The sequence below is a fragment of the Anser brachyrhynchus genome (assembly GCF_964034855.1).
Source record: "Anser brachyrhynchus genome assembly, chromosome: 3".
In the NCBI taxonomy this organism is placed as follows: domain Eukaryota; kingdom Metazoa; phylum Chordata; class Aves; order Anseriformes; family Anatidae; genus Anser; species Anser brachyrhynchus.
Genome location: NC_137696.1, coordinates 56,491,544 through 56,512,323, shown reverse-complemented (window position 1 = coordinate 56,512,323; position 20,780 = coordinate 56,491,544). Strand labels below are relative to the sequence as shown.

At 41.6% G+C, this 20,780-nt stretch overlaps 1 protein-coding gene and 1 long non-coding RNA gene across 17 annotated transcripts in view; one reads left to right on the top strand and one right to left on the bottom strand.

Annotated features, from left to right (window-relative positions):
- Nucleotides 1-1,862: 1,862 nt before the first annotated feature.
- LOC308191540 lies at nucleotides 1,863-7,539 on the top strand. The gene is made up of 2 exons (XR_013948110.1): nucleotides 1,863-6,202; nucleotides 6,814-7,539. It is a non-coding gene; the product is annotated as an uncharacterized lncRNA (long non-coding RNA).
- A 1,885-nt stretch (nucleotides 7,540-9,424) lies between these two features.
- SASH1 (SAM and SH3 domain containing 1) overlaps nucleotides 9,425-20,780 on the bottom strand; it is a gene marked incomplete at its 5' end in the record, with an annotated part of 518,822 nt that continues 507,466 nt past the window's right edge. For all 16 annotated transcript variants that reach the window (XM_080584011.1, XM_080584020.1, XM_080584019.1 and 13 more), the window contains 3 exons: nucleotides 9,425-13,251; nucleotides 14,099-14,230; nucleotides 15,843-16,978. In XM_080584011.1, coding sequence (XP_080440137.1) covers nucleotides 12,991-13,251; nucleotides 14,099-14,230; nucleotides 15,843-16,978 — 1,529 coding nt within the window. In that variant the 3' untranslated portion in view covers nucleotides 9,425-12,990. The remainder of the gene's footprint in view (nucleotides 13,252-14,098; nucleotides 14,231-15,842; nucleotides 16,979-20,780) is intronic.

Genomic DNA, 20,780 nt, shown 5'->3' with positions numbered 1-20,780 from the left:
CCCTAACAGGTTATATGATGACAGACTAAGCACGGGGAGGTGAAGAGAAGAAAAGGGGGAGTGAAAATACAGGGCTGGCACAGGAGAGACTTCAAAATGAAAGAGACGCAGGGAGGTGGCAGGTGGACAGAAAGGGTCAGAAGAGCTGTGGTGGCTGGAGCATATTCTTGAATCACAGCCAGCCTTTTAATACTCTTCATCTGTCCTTTTAAAAAAATATGTTTTTTGTTTGTTTTTGGATTTCTTGTGTTACAGGCATGACTTAAACCAGTCTCAGCTGACGCAGACACAAACCCATTCTTTTTGTTACTGTACAGCTCGGCCTTGTTTGCTATCTGCCCCAAATTTCCTTAGCAATGCAGCCCACAGTCCTATAGAAATATCTATTTTTTCTTCTTCTTGTTTTCAATTTTCCACCTGGACTGTTTCTTAATGCAAAGTCCGGTTCTGCATGGACTGAGAGGAGCATCGTGGAGAGAACATGTTCAGATCATCAGGGGCAGTTGCAGAGGACTCGGCAGGGTGAATGGAGGCCGTACAATCAGCATTCATTCTTCCACTTTCTATCTTCTAAGAACATTTTACTCTAAAGTCCTCTTTTTTAATTTCTGGAAGGCAGCAAGAGATTACTGTATATTAACAGGCTTAAACACCCAGATTCATTAAACAATCAAAAGGAGTTGGACGGAGGTAGAAAGTTTTAGAAATTTAATTTTAATTTGTATTTGGCATAAATTCTGCGAATAGCAATTTTATCTGCCTATAGTTATACCCTTTAACTATCCAGTAGCCATTCCTATGACTCAGACCACAAATACAGAAGTCCAGGACTAAGAAAGATTTAATTCCTGGCAACATTTGTTCCTAGCTGCTTATCTACTAATTCCAGCTCTAAAAGGACTATATATGCTCATTTTGAAGAAATATTTTTTAAATTATTTTTGAAGTGCCTTAATAAAAGTAATATTTATGTGGTCTAACTTGTGAGGAGAACTTTGAAGATGGTGAATATTATAGTTATATTTGCCACAACAGAAAAACAATTTTATAGGCCATCATAGTCTTGGATTAATTGTATAGAAGCAGGGAAAATGAAAAACAAAAAAGCACAGACCACATAGTTCCCCTGCTATGTAATATCTGTTTATGGGATTTTATTTCTTCAGCCTCCAGTAGATGGCAATCCAGTACTTGGCCAGTAAAACTATCATGTGAAGAAACTCCTCTGTACAAAAGTCCACAGGGGCTTTAATTATATATTGTAAGTGCAACTTCGGACTGAGAACATCATCCAAGTGAATCATTTAACTGATGTTGTGTTACGTTGCTGGCCAGCTCAGGACAAACACCAGCACAAATTTGACTTGAGAAGTGTGTGGGGGAAATGTCAGCAAATTGGAAGATCTTTCCATCTTGAAGGGATGCCGGTTGTTTTAGTGCTGACAGTCGCTTATACTGACATATTTAGAAGCCTTTGGAGGTAAAAATATATATATAAATTTTAGTGTCTACTTGTTTGGAATTTCAGTTGCACTTAACATAGTGTAAATCAATCTCCTGTGTTTAAAAATAAAAAATAAAAAAATTGCACAGAACTGTCTGAATATTCTCCCTTCTATTTGACTTACTTCCAGACCATGGCTACATGTCCTATGTGCCCGTGATTTTCTGCATATTACCATTGCTCTAGGACCATTTCTGAGATTGTCATTGTAAGATCCAAGCCACAAAATACCCCAGCTTGGGCGGAGTCCCTGCCTCAGCTGGTAGCCTGGACACTCACCTCACTGCCCACTGCTTCAGCTGAACTTGGGCTCGGTGAGAGCGGTGGTGTTCTCCTGCAGAGCTGGGCGGGAGGGGGTGAGCGGGTGGGTGTGGGTGTGTGAAAAAGCCTAACAAGTCAGTAAGTTGCAAAGGAGAGGGAAGACAGCAAGGGCCACATGATAGAAGGGACATCTTTGAAGCATGAGGAGTTATTTTCTTTGCATTGTCCAGGCAATCAGTTGGATACCTTTCCCACCCCCAGTTAAAGTGCGTTAAAGGAAAGCACAGTGAGCAGTCCCAATTCCTAATATGCTATTTCCTCTTAGAAGGCCATTTTTGTAACAAAGATTTGGTAAGACACACCATTAGTTTCTACCTTAGTTTTGCAAGAACAACTCTTAGTATAACCAAGATGAAACATATCCCATTCCAAGACAGACTTACCAAGTAAATTATACTTTTAAAACTTTCCTTTTACTTGATGGTTCGATCATTTTCCTGCCCTGTGCTCACCTTTACAAGCTTCCTTCATGTCAGGTGAGAACTAGAGCAGGTCACTCACAAGAGATGTCCCAGCCTCCAAGAAGAGCAGTCCTGGTCTCCATAGTAAGTCCCTGCTCGGGCATCTGACGAATTTTCTTTGTGAGATGGGGGGAAGGAAAGCTCTGTTCTGTTTTTGCTGGGAAAGTTCTCAAGAGTGATGTCCTTATTTCCAATAAAATCACTGCACCACTTGGTTTGATAACAGACGGATTGTATTCCTTACCAACACCTGGCTAGCATTAGTCAAGTGATAAAAACATACTCTACAGCAGATCAACTCTATTGTTTTTCAGTACACAGACACAGAAAAGAAGTTACAGCAAATGTGCCTGTAAATACAAATAGAGATTCAACTCCATTTTTCTTATATTTAATAATCTTGCCCATCCACATGGGTTTTATTCATTGTTCCATTTATACATTTAGTGTGAAGTTTTGTATCTTCTAAAAGTGTGGATTGATAGATGCAAAAAGGGCCTTTGGGCAAATATTTGACATTTCCATAACAGAGATGAATGGCAGCAGCACTTGCAGAGCAGTTTCCATTTTCAGAGCCTCATACTAGCATCAATTACTGTTTGTATTCTACTTTGGATCGAAGAGGAGCTGGAGGCAAACTTTAGATTTGCATGGGATGCAGATAACAGGCACTAAGTGAGTTTCTATGTTTCTATTTCCTTCAGAGGTACTCATACCATATACTGGTTAATTGCCTCATGAGCAACCAGTGTGGGGTTGCTAATTTTGTGTGATTTCATCTTTATTTATTTATTTATTTTTAAGCCCTCGGTCTTTAGAGGTAGTTAACACAATGGCAATGACAAACCTTGTATCTGCTACTTTCTTTAAAAGTCAAGCCAGCGAGCAGAAAGTACGCGTCTGGAAAAATTAACAACCTACTTTGTATTCCCATTCCTCTGTGTGAGAAGGGATGAATCAGACACCGTTGTGATTTAGAGCTAGTGACAGCCTGCTCATAAGAGCACAGAAATAAAGAATGTCTTGCCATGCTAAGAGTTGAGCAAGTTCTCTTGTTTCTTTTATACTGTGTGCTCTAATACTTCCTCTGGTAGTCTCTGCTTCTTCAACAAATGCTGACAAGGAATTTAGACTTGTAGGGAGAAAAGTGAAATAGAAATATTTTCAATTAAAGTTAATTACTGATGATTTCAGATCTGATCAATTCTACCAGAGTTTGACAAGTACCTCTTTGCTTGATAACTAAATCAAATGAAGATCTGGCAAACATACTCAACTGCAGAATCCAAACTTCTAGGAGAAATATTTAATAAAAGTTAAAACAAACAAACAAACATTTCTGTCCTTTGGCATAATCAAACTTATTCTGCCACCAGGATTTGCCAATGGGGTCCTTTCCTACAGTGTGTTTTGCAGAAGTGCTGCAAATCTACAAACTCTACTGAAACAAGTGAAAAGTGGTTGCATGTATTCATTACCTCTGAAAAACTGGACCACTGGTGTCTTGTCTAGTAGTAATTGTCCTGAGCCATGTGATGACTGTTTTGAGGATTAATGGCCAGGATTTGCCACAAGCACTTAGAAATAAACTAGAACTTAGGTTTTTTTCCTTAACTTCTTCACATATTTTTAAGTAGATCCTCTTTGAAACATGTGGTTTAGAACTGATTCATTAGATTGATGGACAGACTTCTCTAAGATACAACAAATGTACTTCCGAAACCCTCTACATTCCCAGAAGGTAGCAATGCTGCTCTTAGTTTTATGACATTTATCAGCTTTCCACTAGTTTCTTTACCCATCCCTTCCTTCTCTTGCTCCTCTCTCTCCCAGCAGTCCTCACCACCATCTCAGCTGTTCCATGAGCTGGGTGACCCATTTTCCCTCCTCCTGTCTTCCTAATGAGACCAGAGCAAATAAGCGACAGGAATATTCCTGTTTTATGCTTGGACTGCTCAGGAAGATGTCAGGGTTGTATGATTCAGCTGCAGCTGAAGAGGGCATGAAGGAAGAGCAGAGGCACAGCTCATCAGCATTACGTCCCCAGCTGTGGTGGTTTTACCCAGCTGGGCAGCTGAGCTCCACCACAACAACTCTCTCACTGCCCCTCCTCAAAGGGAAAGGGGGAGAAAATACAATGGAAAGGGCTCAAGGGTTGAGATAAGGACAGGGAGATCACTCAACAATTATCATCATGGGCAAAACTGACACAGCATAGGGAGATGAATAAAATTTATTACCTATTGTTAACAAGCGAGATCAGTGAGAAACAAACAAAAAACAAACAAACCAAAACCACCTTGCCCCCATCCACCCTCTTCTACCTTCTCCCCCCCCCAAGGGGCACAGGGAATGGGGGCTGTGGTCAGTCCCTGATGCTTTGTCTCCGCTGCTCCCTCACGGTCCCTCCCTGCCCCTGCTCCCCGTGGGGTCCCTCCCACGGGATGCCGTCCTGCCCGAACTGAGCCTGCGGGGGCTGCCCACAGGCAGCAGCTCTTCAGGAACTGCTCCCACACGGCTCCGTACCACGGGGTCCATCCCCCAGGAGCAAACTGCTCCAGCACGGGTCCCCCACGGGCGGCAGCTCCCCCCAGACCCCCTGCTCCTGCGTGGGCTCCTCTCCACGGGCGGCAGCTCCGGCCCGGGGCCTGCTCCTGCGGGGGCTCTCCATGGGCCGCAGCCTCCTCCAGGCCACATCCACCTGCTCCACCGGGGGCTCCTCCACCCACGGGCTGCAGCGTGGAGATCTGCTCCGTGTGGGACCCATGGGCTGCAGGGGGACAGCCTGCTCCACCAGGGGCCTCTCCACAGGCCGCAGGGGAACTGCTGCTGTGTGCCTGGAGCACCTCCTGCCCTCCTGCTGCACTCACCTTGGTGCCTGTGGGGCTGGTTTTCTCATATGTTCTCGCTCCTCTCTCCAAGCTGCTGTTGTGCAGTTTATTTCCCTCTCTTAAATCTGCTCTCAGAGAGGCACAAACAATATCATTTATTGGTTTGGCTCTGGGCTGCAGTGGATCCCTTTGGAGCTGGCTGGAGCTGGCCCTTATCTAACATGGGGCAGCTTCTGGATTCTTCTCACAGAGGCCACCCCTGCAGCCCCACACTGCCAAAACCTTGCCACATAAACCCAGCACACCGGCAGAAGCAGGGCTGCACGGAAGTATGGAAGGAACACTGAGGGGGATGATAATGGAGGCAAAGGAGAAAAATCAAACGATAGAAAGCAAGTACAAGAAAAGAAATGCTTCCCACTCTAGCGCTGTGCAAATCTCACACAAGCCGCAGGGTGCAATCCAACAGACCACTGCAGTTTGCTCTAAATAAAATTTATCCAGATGTACTTTGTGTATATCAAGAAGATGTTGCCTGGGGAACCCTACCTCTATCCCCTGTACCTGCTGGCCCTCCAGGGTTTCTTGTTGTTTGTGCCTCAGGCCCAAATGCTTCTAGTAAAAGCAACATTACTCAGAATTAACGAGTGCATCTGTCCTGAATGCTTCTCTCACTTACCTGATTTAACTGAATTTCTCCTCTGCAAATGGTACTTTGACTTCATAGAACTTTATAAAAGTGGTCAGCAAAATAGATACACCTGAAAAAATGGGCAGAGAGAGATAGCTACCAGCTTGGAAGGCCTCTGGCTGGTTCACTTGTTTTCTCACCCTGATTCCCATTTGAATGTGGTATTTTTTGTGAGGCACGGACAAGGCATTCACCAAATCAGGTCACAGCAGCTGGAGTTTCTCCATGACAATTCACACCTGTGGTGCTACATGCACCAGGGGTCAGAGGGCTGCTTTTGTTCATGCACACACCTAAATAAGCACCGAATGATGAGCTGGAGAACAGACTTCAGCAGGACCTTGGCCTTGGCCCTCTTGCCCCCATGACACCAAGATGCTGATTGCAAAAAGGAGTGAGGCTGAATCTTGGCTTATTATCGATACAGACAAGCACAGATGAGTTTGTTTTTTTCCTGGGCACGAAATACCTGTGGTTGGGCTAAACACTGTGTGTTGCAAATGCTTGTCTGCTCCAGGGGAGGCCTGTCTTCACTCTGACAGGTATTAAGCATGAGCTTGTGACATTGCTTTTAATGTTAACTTGTATGAATCCTCCTAGGCTCTTATAGAAACCTCACATATTCCTGAAGCAAGACACAGTTGATCAAATTGCTAAAATACACAAAAAAGAAGAAGAAACAAACAAACAAACTTAAGGTTCTGGGCAGCCTCGAGTCATTCCATGGGTTTTGGTGTGCCAAAAGGCAAATTTTGACTCAGACGTGCATGTATTTTAGAAAGCAGCCTGAAATCCTTTCCCAGTTTCTTATCAGGCTGTGGAGGAGCAAACTCACATGGCAGCAATTGGTCCCAAGGGATGTTCTAAATCCAGCCCTTGGGGGCTAGGAAAGTCTCTCTCGAGGGGAAAAGGCTTAATGAATGGAGAGAGTCTCTCCTCTCATTTAATTAGATGAGTGCTTATTTGTGTAACTGAATTAATCTAAACCATTTTTCTGCTCTTCAGGAACCACACTGCTTCACATTCAAAGCACCTTCTGTGATGCTCATACTTTGAAGTTGTAGAGCAAGAGATGGAAGAACTTAATGAAATAAACCAAATAGTACAAATACGGCCTCCTGATTCTTGCAAGAATATGAGCTGGAAACATTGCACAGGCCAAAATACACAGTTTCAGTCAATCAGTGGACTCATATAACTATAAACTGTGTTAAAACCCAAGCCTGAAACAGATCCTGTTCAGTGCTTTAAGAATCACCATAACCAATGGATATGGACTAAATCTGTCTCTCTCCGAACCTGCTGTATTCTGCTACAAGGTGGAAAGCTGACCTCGCAATAACTGAGGCTTATGTCATGTTGGAAGTGCAAGTTTGAAGGCCACTCAAAAAAAACAACCAACCAAAAAAAAACTCTTTGCAACTTAAAAAAAAACAAAAACATATATATTATGAAGAAATGTCATTGCATGTGAATACCAAAATGACCAAGCTGTAGTGGGGGTAAATAAGTTTCTCCATGGTGATTTCAATTCTCTGTAGGCTTCCTCCCCACTAGCCTTCCAGGCCTGCGAGTGGGTACAAGAAGGAATATGCTATCTGAAATGTGAAACTTGAGAACAAGAGGCTTTTATAAAGTTAGTACTAGTTAACAAAATAAAGAGATGTCTTGTTATGAGGGCATGGGAACAGATGATAATTAAAAAAAAAGGCACACTGAACAGTTCTTCTAGGCAGCCTTGGTATTTTTTTTTTGAAGTTGAAAGACTGACCTACCGTATGTGAGCTCCACTGCCTTCTGGTCTCCTTTCCAGCATTCTCTCAGACTGGAGAGAGAGATGGCAGTAAGCGAGTGCAGCCCGTGCCGCTCCAGAATGGCAGCACACCTCTGTGCGGCAGGGGTTTACATGTGAACCTTCTGCTCAGGCATGAAGTTTCTTTCTGGAAGTATTAGTAGAGGGAATTTTAACATGTTTCTTCTATATCTCTTTTTTTTTTTTTTTTTTTTTTTTCGTGATGTAACGCTTCATTGTGAAGAGAGAATGTTTAGAATAAGAGGATAGGTACATATGTGTTGGGGGGTGGCTGTGGTTGTTTTTGGCAGTGGTCACGGTGGTTAGCACACATTTGGATCAAACTAGCAAAATGCTGAGAGCAACAGATAGGGGCTTTGTGTTTCAGCTGCTCCCAAAGCAATCCTGGACCACAGCAGTCTTGGAAGGGAAGCAGTACTCCTTCCAGCTGCAGAAATGGCAAGCGCTTTGGCTTTTCATGTCGTTCAGTGTTTGTTTTGTTTTTATTTCTATTTTGTTACTTGAGAGACTCTTGGAAACAGCCTGTCTTTGAGCCAGCTGCTGTCCCTAGAGGCTGTTTGAATGCGCTGCCCTAGCCAGCAGAGCAGTGCCCTCTGGTGCACAAGCACAGCAGTGGCCTGGTCCTCAGCTGAACCGAAGGATAAGAATAGAGGGGAAAAAATTCAGAGTTCATCCTTGACATTTTTACTGCATGCTGCCTCATTCCCATGAACTGTTTGCAACGTGGTACAGTTCTGATGGGAGCGTTGCTTAAGGGGAACTGAAGATCCAGCTGCCTGGACCCAACCCAAAGGATGGATTTTTTGGTATGTTTTGTCCTTTTGTCATTTCCACAGGTAGCAATGGCAAAAGTTAGCAGGCACAGTCCACCCTTGTCACTTTGGGCAATGATCCATGCAGGATTAACTTCTAGGTATGGTGCACTGTTGCCAAGTGGACTTGATATCACTGCTAGATTGCTAATCGTACTCATTAATTACTCAGCAAATTTAATTAGAGCAACAAAGACCAACACACTAAGCAGGAAGTGACTTAGGTCAGCAGCAAGGAAGTCACGTCCTAAGGCTCCTTTGCCCTCCCACCTGGACACTGACATCTTACGGACTGCAGGGATGACCTACCTGCTCAGGACTAACAGCCACCCTCTCCGCAACGAGGCACCTACGCCAGCCCAAAGACATTGAGCTGCATTCAAAAATCAGGTTGGAAATCCCTTCTTTCAGGCAAGAGCTGTAACGCCTGCGAGTTGTGCTCCTGTATCTTCCTCTGGTTCTACCAATATTTAATTATTCCATTGCAAACTGGAAAAGCTCCCAAGGGGAGAATTCAGAGACCTCTCATCCAGATCTTCCTAAACCCAGCAGCTGGACATTAAAGGTATGTAAGAGACAAAGATCCAAACCTCCTCAAGCCATTAACATAGCAAGGGCTGTTCAGGGCACCGAGTTTTGACAAGGAAGGGGGACAGCAGATTAACACTGATAAACTGCAGAGTCCACAACCGTTCATGAAACTGCTGAGTTCACTGAAACCATGGCAAGGAAGTTCAGACAGTGATGATTCACGTTCCACTCCGTCACATTTTTAGGACTCCTGCTAGTCACGGATTATCAGGGCTTGTATATTTTTTTTTCTTAATGCTTTTTTCCAGCTGTAGGTATGTGTGGAGAACGCTTACGCCATGAGGAACTATGGACTTGGTAAGCTGGAGAGAGGAAGCCTGGGATTGGAAATTAAATAGCTGCACATTGCTACCACACCAGTAAGTAGATCTTTTAGCTACATTTAGAACAACCAAAAAAAGAGAGAGACCAAGGAAATTTATTTACTTTTTATCTATGAACATATGACATATAATTATAGACAGTTTTGATACACAGGAAAACCCTTTTGTCAACCTTTTTTTTTTTTTTTGCTAAATGAAACAGCACAATAATCTTTACACATTCATATTTTGTTTTTTTCTTTTTTTTTCCTTTACAATACACAGCTTTCTTGGGTTGAAGCAAACTGCAGGACATATTGAGTACTGGTATATTACAGCTACTTACATCATTTAAGAACAGCAAATGGAGAAAAATAAGTTATTTAAATATTGATTTCATATACAGAAAGTGCAACTTTGTTAGTTGTTACGTAACTTGCTTGACAGTTTTGATTCCCCAGAGGGTGTCAATTAAAGATAAAAGTATCTTGGACCAAAAGTATTATTTATTCTAAAAATAATACAGTACAACTGCACAGCTGTGACTTGGTGAATCGACCACTGTTGCTGCTCTTAGAGATGATGACCTGTTTGAGTAACACAATGTTTTAATGCTTCTGATCGTGCTCCCAGTTTGCATTTAAAGCCAGGCTCCTCGAAGAGCCCAAGGACTACCTGGGTAGTAGTAGAGGGTTACTGATGGAAGCGCATAGTTATGACGGCATTCTGCAATATTTGGGGCTTGCTGCTTCTATTGTTAAATAGCTATTTGAGTTACAACGGCACAATGGATAGATGCTTAACAGCATTAGCCTGAGCAGAGCAGGTTAGGATTCCAGCGGCAGGTTTCTTTTGTGCTTCCCAAGAGTCAAAGAGTAAACTTTTGCTTAGAGCACTGAACGGCTGCGAGGAAACGTAAGAGGTGTTACGGCTGCACACCGCATCGCCTCACCTGCTTGGGGAATGCCACGGGTCACTGAAACCACAGCAGGGAAGCTCAAACACTGAGAAGCTTAAGGCTTTTTTAGATTAAAATATAAACTAAAATTATAATTCAAGTAAGACCACAGAGCACAGTCTTAAAAAGGAAAACAAAGCAACTACTAAAACTCACACACCTCAGACTGCTCACTCTAGTCCTGGATGGGTGGGATTTGGTTTCCCTGGGCTATAAAATCATTTAAAAACAAGGAGTTACAAAGAGAGTTTGGCACACAGGTTTGGCTTATTCCTGTATTTCTTCTGTTATTAAAAGAGTGGAGGTAATTAATATGGGAGGGCTTTATTATGTAATTTGCCTTCCCTGCAACAAGAAGAAATGTTTCCTTTTTTTATTGCATATAGCCAGCTTGGGCTCTCCCTTGCTCCAAGGAAGCTGCTGTCTAATTACTTTTCCTCAGTTCTGGCCCCTGCCAGTAATCCCAGGAAGTCTCAATACTCTTTTCATCTCCTGCTTACTGATAGTTGCCATGTAAACCTCAGAGAGGAAATGACAAATCATTATTATTAAAGTCTTTTTAATTTTTTTTTAATTTCACCAGCTGTGTGAAACATCTATGCCGTTATGTTTCCTGATGCTGCCATATTAGAACACACCAATTATACACTGAGGACAACATTGCAGCAAAAGATCTGGAGGAGCTTTGTTTGAAACAATTTCAAGTTATACCGGTGAATTAGTTGCCTTCACATGATGGTGTAATTCCTGATGGGGACAGAATGCAAAGCTGATGATACCAGCAGTCAACAGCTCTAAAGCTAGGAAAGCAAGCCTAACACCTATCAATTCCACCAGGAGACAAATTAATTGTCATCTGTAGTAAAATGCATATATCTGACTTAAAACTTGGCCATGTAAGGACCACATATAGTAAGGACTCATGTAGTAAGCACAACTTCTCATTCATCAACCTGAGAGCATTTCATCAGGACAAGTAAGCGTTATTAGCTCAATATGAGGCTGGGATAACTGAGGCACCACACGGTGAAGTGACTTGTCTGGTTTTATACAGTAAGTTGACATCAGAACTGGTAATGGAAACAGTCACACTTCCTGGCCTGTGCCCAGGTTTCTTCATCTCACTTTGCCTACCAGAGTAAAGCTTGCTCTGTCTTCCGTGGAGCACTTGTGCTATAAGAAGCTAAAGGATACACCATACATAGACCCCAAAGAAAAAAAAATAGTTATACGCTATTCATGATAATCTGTATTTGGTATATAAATGTGTACCCATATAGAAAAATAAAATCTGTCATTAGCCACATATATGAATGGAACGTTTTACATGGATTTAGGCAGAAAAATATTACTACATCATGAAAAAATGATTCACCACATATGCCAGAACAATGCTGTCTTCCAGTGAGAGGTAACATTAACACTCAGACATGAAGGATATCAATTGTTTTAAAATCACAGTGTAATTCATAAGACTATATAGGATTTTTTGTCCATGCAATGAAATTACTGGATCTCATGATTTCTATGGGATACAATTTGATTTTTTGATGCGTTTTATCTCCCACAAGTGATTTTTCATTTGCAGAAACCCACTGTTTGGAATCGATATGGTCAGGATACCAAGTCAAAGCTGCAGCATAATGATTGACAATATAACACAGTACACAGAATATGATTAAAATGAAAAGCAGTTACATATATACAAGGCAGTATATCTTGGAACTGTTTAGTAAGAACAGTAAATGCAGACCGTAGTGAACAAGAAGTTAGCCTCACAACCAAAACCTAGCATAACCCTGCATTTGTAAAAGCATCTCTATAACCCATAAGATGTCATGATGAGGCAATTTATAGAAGCTACTTCAGCTAGATATCACCCTAAATGCAGCTTAAGAGTGACAGGTTGAAAAAAGGCTTGGGAAACATGAATACAGGTAAGTGAACATTAGGTAACTGCTTAAAAGCTTGTTTTAAGGCAAATAAAAAGCAGATTGCTAGAAAGCAGTTATAAAAATGACTTCAGTTCTGTACAAATTAAAAGAAGCTTTCTGACTCTCCTTGGGTTAATTGCACTGGAGTGACAGAAATGGACCATACTGTAAACTAATTCCAGTCCATTGACTTTGGCCTAGCTAAAGGCTTTGTGGCATATTGGGACCTATACCAAGCAACGGCAAAGATGACCAGGGAGGAGGGGTATGTGATTAGCTCTAGACTGCTAAATAAACGGCATTTGCCAAACAGCTTCTACTGGGGCTTGCACCTTGGTTTGCACAAGGTCTGTAGGATTGACTCCAGGTATCTAGGTGTACAGAAAGCCCCCAACCTAAGGAGTTCTACACAGAAACAGGGCCTACTATTAGTATCACTGCCACGAACTTGTGGAAAATATGTAAGGGTCCCTTAAGTCTGTGACACTGTCTGATCCCAGGCCAGCCCTATGCACTTTATGAAATAAGAATACTTTACAAGGGAGTGAGGGGGGAGGGAAGTACCACATCTATGTTACCTGGTGGTTGCTTCTCTTCTCCTTCGGTTGCCAAAGACAGCAATTGAAACATTTCATACCCTTTGAAGAAGATATCTGCCTGTCCTTTGGAGCCACTTCCTCGATCCCTTTAGCTATGTGAAGTAATTAGGGCAATATCGGTGCAGGAAGGAGCAATGGGTTCTTGACCAGGCAATGCCATGCTAGGGAGCACGTTAAATTGCCTCTGGATCAAGAGGTTTGAAGAGTCTTGCTGCTGCCAGGAGCTTGCTTATGTGCCTTTCCTCTGTGATGCCAGCTTCTTGAAGGTAAGTTTGTGACAGAGAAGGCACTTTGCTCAGTGTGTTGAATCCTGCTTCTGTGAGCGGGCTGGAATACATAGGTAGGCCAATGGAAATCAGCCAGTCAGATACAGAAGTGATAAGTCCTGGGGAGACAGGTTTTCGGCAAATTTCAGTGAGCCCTCCACTTGGAATCTGGGCAGAAGAGAAGAAAAAAGAAAAAACATTAACGTTAAACATACTGCTTGTTTTCTGCAAGTCATCTTCTGTTCTTCTTCTAAGCCAGTAGAATTCAACAGCAGGTGTTACAGCTTCTCCCTCTCACGGGATGCATGTAGGTATGAGAGTGGGCTGTGGGCAGAAAGGCTAAGATCACCACAGAGAAGGAGAAACAGCAACAATTTTGGCAATGCAGATGCAGTGGGCAGTATTCTGTTGCTTTGGCAATTGTCACGTACCATTCTGAATTAGTTTGAAATCACTCAAAAATACCCAGTGTTAAGTCTTCCTGGGCTGATCCATTCCAGGTTGATCCAAGGCAAAAGAATACCACTTTTGCCTATTACCTCCTCAGACAGACCAAGCTCTTTTATAAAAAGACATAAAAGTTTTTGATTGTTTCCCCCTCCTGCTTTTTCTAGGGAGAGGAGTGCAAAATGGCACATTTTGATAATTGAAAAAAGGGTGCAAAAATGAAAAAAGGGTGCAAAACCTTTCAGATATCAACACTGAGCTGTTCAATACACACCATCCTTAGTGAGCGACACTCTGTTACACCTGCTAACAGTCTCCTTAGACTTTCCAGGGATTTGGTCAGGATAAAGGGCTATCCGCTCTCTTTTTAACTACTAATTGTCCTCCTTTGGGACAGGGGGAGGGACCTACTGCCCCTGTAGTACCCCTACGTATGTCATACTTGCCGGGTGAGCACAGGTAACATTTTTGTACCAGGACTTGACAGCTACCTCCCTTTACCAGTAGTCAGTCCTTTTTATAAGGTCTGCTCATAATTAAGAAAACTTGGGTTTAAGGAAATACTTACTGCCATGCGATGCTGCTTCCTCAGCTGCTTTACCCGGATTTGGTCCATGTTTGCGGCGACATCCTTTACAGGCTGGTGTAAGTCTTCCGAGTACCTCTGTACCAAAGCCTCGGGAATGCCACAGCGACCATGCTGAATGTTCCCAGCCAGCCACAAAGGAGAGGACAGGTGAAAGAAGCGTATCAGTACAGATCAATCAACATAAAGAAGTGTGGGATGGGAGCAAGAAGCATTTTTCCTTGAGATTGACGAAAATAATTTTACTTTGCTATAAAGCATGATGGTGGGGAGGTGCAAAAATAGCAGTATATATCTTTACCAGTGTCTTTAACAAATAGCAGTACATATCTTTCTACGAGCTTTAAGATCAGTTCCAGTCTCACTGAAATCAACAGCAAAAATCCTATTGCTTAACTTGAACTGGGGTGTCCCCAAAGGGTATGTTGTTACTGTTTTCTGATGAAACTCGACTCCCATAAGCTACTGAACGGTAATTCATTTTCACGACGGTAAGTTTCTCTGGATAATTTTATGAGGTTTGGTTTAATCAGTTAACTGATGTGATCCTTCAGCCCAGCTGTTCCCTGGTTCTTTCGGAGGCTGCGTGACAGACGCAGCAAGTCTCCAACAGCAGCGGCAGGGCAAGGTCTGCCAGAGACAGACCAGTAACAGCGCAGCTCATGTCAAAGAACATTTCTTAAATTCTGATTTACTCTTTCCAATTAATCCTAATTTAATTTGTTCTTCATGCGAGGACTGATAATCTTTCCTCAGTTCATGTTTATTCTATGTTCTCTTTAAAAAAGGATGTCTATACATCTCCTACCAGGACAGGATACCGGTAAACTACTACTTGCATCTCCCCATGCACTCTGACACTGCAGTTGGACCACCTATCCTGTGCTGGTGCAGAGTTCTCCCCGACTGCTCCAGACCACCTACTCCTGGCACCACTTAACTGCGGAAGACTTCTGAATCAATCAGCAACTGTGTTTTGAATCATAACGTATCCCAGGCACCAAAAGCTTTGGGCTATTACAAGCTTAGTAACATCCTCCTTTGTAGCATGAGACATACCACGTGTCAAAATTTGCCTCAGCTTTTGAAAGGGGTCAGAAGCATAGAATTCCTGCAAGTCAGCTGCTGGATCAGTTCTGCTTCTGAAGGGTGCAGAAGAGGATAGTCCAGAAAAAACAAGAAATGAACAAGCCTTATTTACTGACAAAGATACTTCTGGGATATGGGAAATTACCATGTTCTTTTCTTCCTTCTAACACTGCTCATGCATATTAGCCAACGACTCTTCCAAGAAAACTGAAAAAGCAATCCTCAAAGGACGGACTGGAAGTTAGGACTCCTTCCTTCCCAAAATGATGTCCTCATCACTATGCTATCGATTCAGATTTTCTTGGAAATCTACGTGACTTCCTTCTTCAGCTCCACTTCCCTACAGTGGCAGAAGAAGAGAGTTCTGTGCTCGGTGCCACCACAGTACTGGTGGCCTTAAGAGATGAAGACTCAGAATAAGTCTGATATCTCCGTCCCTCTACAACATATCTAGATAGATATTTTAGGAAGAAGGCTCAATATTAAAGACAAGCACAGATATGTAATGTCTAGAGTCTTAATGATTTATGGTTTATCTAGGCTGGTTACTTGCAAAAACCCAACAGATAGATAAACAAAAGACTAGCCCTTGGAACACCGGTAGAATAAAAAGACTGAAGCAATGTGCTCCGCTTACCTTGTCTGAGTATGGTTCTTCAGTAAGATCAATGTCTTCAGACTGCAACTTGTTTTCTATCACCATTTCCAGATCCATTCCCCTGCTACAAGAGACTTTCCTTGCCGAAGCAGGACCTAGCTTTATCACGTGCTGCTGAACACTAGCAGTCTCTGGGAGCTCTGACAGCCAGGGCGGCAGTGGGCTAGGAGGAGTACTGGGCTCCTGTTCAGAAGATGTCCTATGGACAGGGACTCCATGAAAATCAACGGGAGCAGATGGGCTGGACTTTTTCACCGGCAAACACGGTGCTTCTAGACTTGAGTGGTTCCCGCCTGCGGTCACGGGAGGATGATATAATCCGTTAGAAAGGCGTTCTCGGCATTTTTTGGCAGGGACAGGTGGTGGCTGAGAGGGATTTTTTGGTTGCATTCTTGCCTCGTTTGTGCCTTTTTGCTCAGCTTCTAGACCGCCCTTGAGGACCGGAGCATAATCAGCCCGTGCAAGGTCATGAAAGCCCTTATTCTGTATTTCAAGAGGTGTCCTTGTTGCAGGATGTGTCACCAAGGCAGCCTGAGCTTCACAGTTTTTCAGGGGGAACGGAACAGACTTTCCACTTGCACTTTCCATTACAGAGCAGTCCAACTCCTTACCTCTTCCCTTCTGAGAACTGGCAGCTCCCTTACCTTGCTTAGGCATCAAGTCACCTACCATACAACTGCCCCCATGAGGCTGAGGTGGCAGGGCAGATCCAGTTGCCTTTTTTGCTATATCCAGTGAATCCTGAGGAAAAGAATCTTTCTTGCTAGTGTCCTGTAGGTTGGTATTGGATTCTCCCTGGAGATCGTCCAGGGAGTGAGATCTTGGCCAGGTATCCACACCCTGGGGGCCATCCAGAGTTTCATAGCTCCGACAGACAGCAACTGGTAAACTCCTACGGTTCTTCTTCAGACCCATAACAGCTGGAGGTTTGACAGAGCTCTTCAGAGCACAATGTGAACAACTCAAACGGCTTTCTTTTTCCCCTTGCTGTAGAGTTTCTATTGACTTGGTCAGTGGGAGCGTAGGATAATTTGATAGCTGGTTTCTGCTGAAGTCCTTAAAGCTGTGCTCACTTGCTGATTTTGAGGGCAGATGACAGGTCCTTCGAGTTTTACCTAGAAGGAAATAAATCACAATTCATCGTTAAAAAATATCCCCTGTGTATTAATAGGGAATCACTTCTAAATGACTCTGAAACACAGTAACTTACTATTTTTTAACTCTAAATGCACAAGAACCCACTGCCATTTTAAACATGAATTTCTGAGTTTCAGCTTTACTAATGAAGAACTGATAATTGCTTTCAAGTAAGGAAAATACCTTTACAATAATTACTGTCCCGTCTACTCCCCTGTTTACAGAGCTTTGAGGTCTAGGTCACTTAAACCTTTTTAAATGACAATATATCCTGCACTTAGACCTGATACTCTATACCTGTTGTATGAACTGATTTGACCCCATGCAGAAATAACTCGTAAGTTCTGCCATTTTTCTCCACTCTTCTAATTCCTTTAGGATGTTGATAAATATGTTCACCTCCTAATGAAGTTTACTAGATTGCTTTAAAAATGCAGGAATGCTCAAAAAAAAAAGATTTTTTTTTTAATTTTATTACTATGTATGTCAATAGTGTTATTTCATCTCTTAAGTAAACAGCAAACTATTTTTGATGGTAAATCAGAAAGCAAAAAGGTTCCAGGAAGACTGGTGTTGCAACAATCCCTTTGTAAAGTTACTTTTAGGAACAAAGGTTTTATGGAAAAAGGCCTTACACTATGAAACTGAGATTGTTACAAAAGTAATTTTCAAGAGTGACTAATCTTAGTGTTATTCTCATGCCATATGCTTTATCAGAGTGGAAATTCTTAGAAATGTGGTGTTTTATTATAACGATTTAAGATGTGAGGACTTGAACCAATATGAACCACATGTCCTTTGTAAGCTTTATTTCATATTTTTATGAGATATGCACCAATACTTTAAGACAGTGTAGAAGTCCATCAAATCTGCTTGACAGAAAAATTCTGATCTCATTACTCTATTCATGAGCATGAAATACAAGGCCATTTCTCCAGTGCTGCGTAGATATATATTTACAAGACTGAAGTAAATTCGTCTCAGAGCAGAAAATCTCTCAGAACGAACAGCATGTCCTGAATAATTATTTTTTCTGGGTGACAATGTTACTTTTGCCCACCTACAGTAAACTTTCTAAAACAATGACAGATAGGTAAAGCTTGGAACTTCTTTTTCCAGTGGAGAAAAGGAAGAAAAAAGCTTTGACTAAATGCTACCGAAATCCAGTAATAACAGGTAATTAATTGCTGTCAATTAAAGGATCATTTAGTCTTAGAGATCTGAGAACTTGTGCTAACTTCATTCAAAATGAATTAACCTAGTGTACTTTTAAGCAATAGATGCTTTCTTTAGTTTGCCTTCAAAACTTTATCCTAAGAGAAGCTTAATGTTTTGTTTTTGAATAATATATATTGCTCACCTTAAATATGAATGCTAACATAAATCTAGTGTGTGTTTTACTTAGGAATATCCTATTTCCAAAATTCCTGTTATTCAAAGAAAGCACTTGCTTAACCTAAAAGGGAAATAGCTTGCTTTCCCTCTTTCTCTGCTCAAGGAATTTAAAATCAAAGTAGTCAGAAAACTAGCAAAGAAGGCTGAGGTTACCTTTAAAGAGAAATAAGGAAAACATTCCCCCTCAAAAGGGAGTTGGCCACATTTACTGGTATGCCAGCCAGGTTATTCTGTCTAAAACCAACATGTGCCCACAATGATGAATACAAGCATACAAGAACTCCTTTCTCAGAATCTGTACAGTTCAGCTCCAGCTAAATATCACCATTTTCCCAAAAAGCTAATAAAGACACATCACACATGAACTTGGTCCCTTTACTACATCCTTGTATTCAGGTAACTTCGAGAAGTAGTAGAAAAACTTAACTACCTGCACCTTTTTGTGGAGTGAGACCACTGCCTTCTGAAAATAACTTACAACCACATTAAAAAGGCATGTTTAAGAAACATTACATTCATTTTTTAGTGCCCCAGGCACTAACGTCAATATGTAGCGAGCATGGAAAGGAGTGTTCTCTGTTCATTATTCATATTTGCTACTACATGTCTGACTTGGGCAGAGATTCACCATATTGTCTAGGGCTTGCTGTCACAGCTCACTTAACAAAATCCGTGTACTTTCTTTTCAGCCTGAAATATTCATCAGGGCTTACACTGGTTTTAGAAAGGCACACTGAGGTACCTCAACACCTAAAAGAAAAGTTCTGACAAATGCTACTGCTGTGCGATATTAGGCTTTTACTGAAGTTATAGTGGTATCTAGTAAACATCATTTTGTTTCTTTGGGATATGTCTGTGTAAAGTGCAGTAACCTGAGGATGAGAAAAAGAAGAAATGGGGAATAGGAAAAGGAGGAAGAAAACAGAAAAAATAAGAGAATAAAAAATCTAGGAAAGCAAAAGCAAACTTTAGTTCATTCCAGCCCTGATTCACAAAAAAATACAGAAGTGGTGAGAGTGAGGGGAAAAAAGAAAAAAAAGCATTTTTTTCTGCAAAATAAGTAACTGAATATGTAATCTTTAAGGTCTCTGCTTCAAAATTGTTTAAAAAAGCAGTGGGATCAATGCTTCAATGCTACTGTTTTGTACAAAGGACAAGGGTTCAGAATATAATTTCTCTTACATAGATTTGTCATGAGCAATGTACCAGTATGACCACTGTGATTTCTCCTTTTCTACCTATTCCTTCCCTCCTCCTGACTGAGGGGTATAATTTCATTATGCTCTTGTGAAATTAAGAAAGGAAGGCCATATTTCCTGAAAACAGGCTTTTAAGTATGTTTTTAAGTTGTTTTTATAAAGTGGGGACCTATATAAGCAATGTCTACAAATGTAACATTCCCTCCCATCTCGAAAAAAAAAAGAAAAAAAGAAAATGAAAAAGAGAAAACCTACATTGGTTTAAGTATATAGCTATTAAGGTTTAAAACACATTTTTTAATGTTAGCATTTTTGCTAATAATTCATTTTTATGACTCCCTGGTATAGGTAAGCAGTCTAATGCCTTTCACGGTGCTGTCAACCACAGCTGCATCTCTGATTTATATATGTGCAGAAGAACATAGGTGTCTGGGTGAAAAATAAGATAACCAAGGTGATCCTTACACAAAATTAACAGAAAGTTTGTATTATTTTCAATACAGAAGGTTCAGTTCAAGCTACAAGCATACTTTACGCTTTTGTCTAACGTTATGCTGCAGTGTTTGTTAAATAAAGCTGTGTCCACCTCATGATATAGTTATTGCTGTTAGAATACACAGAAAGAACCTTGCAATACTCTGTCATCATCTGCCTCAGAAGAAAGAAAATTCTCCTTGGGAATATTTCCAGAGGTACCAGAGCTACAGCAATAAATTTTGAGTGTTTCCCTCAAAACCTTTTCTGTGTGGAAGATCACCCTCAGGGAATTAAGAACTCAAAACCAAATACAGAACATATTCAGTGGCCTGTATAGATCCCAGATTTCTTTAACTTCTTTTTGGCGTTGCTTTCTGTGCCAGTATTTCTGTGTGCATTTCAAACATCTCTACTGACACAATGAAGATGATGGCACCTGAGACAATCCTTACATCACTGCTTTTTTATGAATACAAACTAGCAGAAAACCACCCTACATCAGACAATGTGCCATCTGTTTTGTTGCTTCCTCTTCTGACTAATTAGTAGTGAATGCTTAAGTGCTTTGGATGCTCAGTTGGCACTATGGAAATTTGGGCTTCAGTTCCTGAACAAATTAGAGAACATCATTATCCACCTGATACAGTCATGGTTTGTCTGCCTCTTCAGCTCTGTGCCTTGCATATGCAATTCCTATTCCTTTCACAGC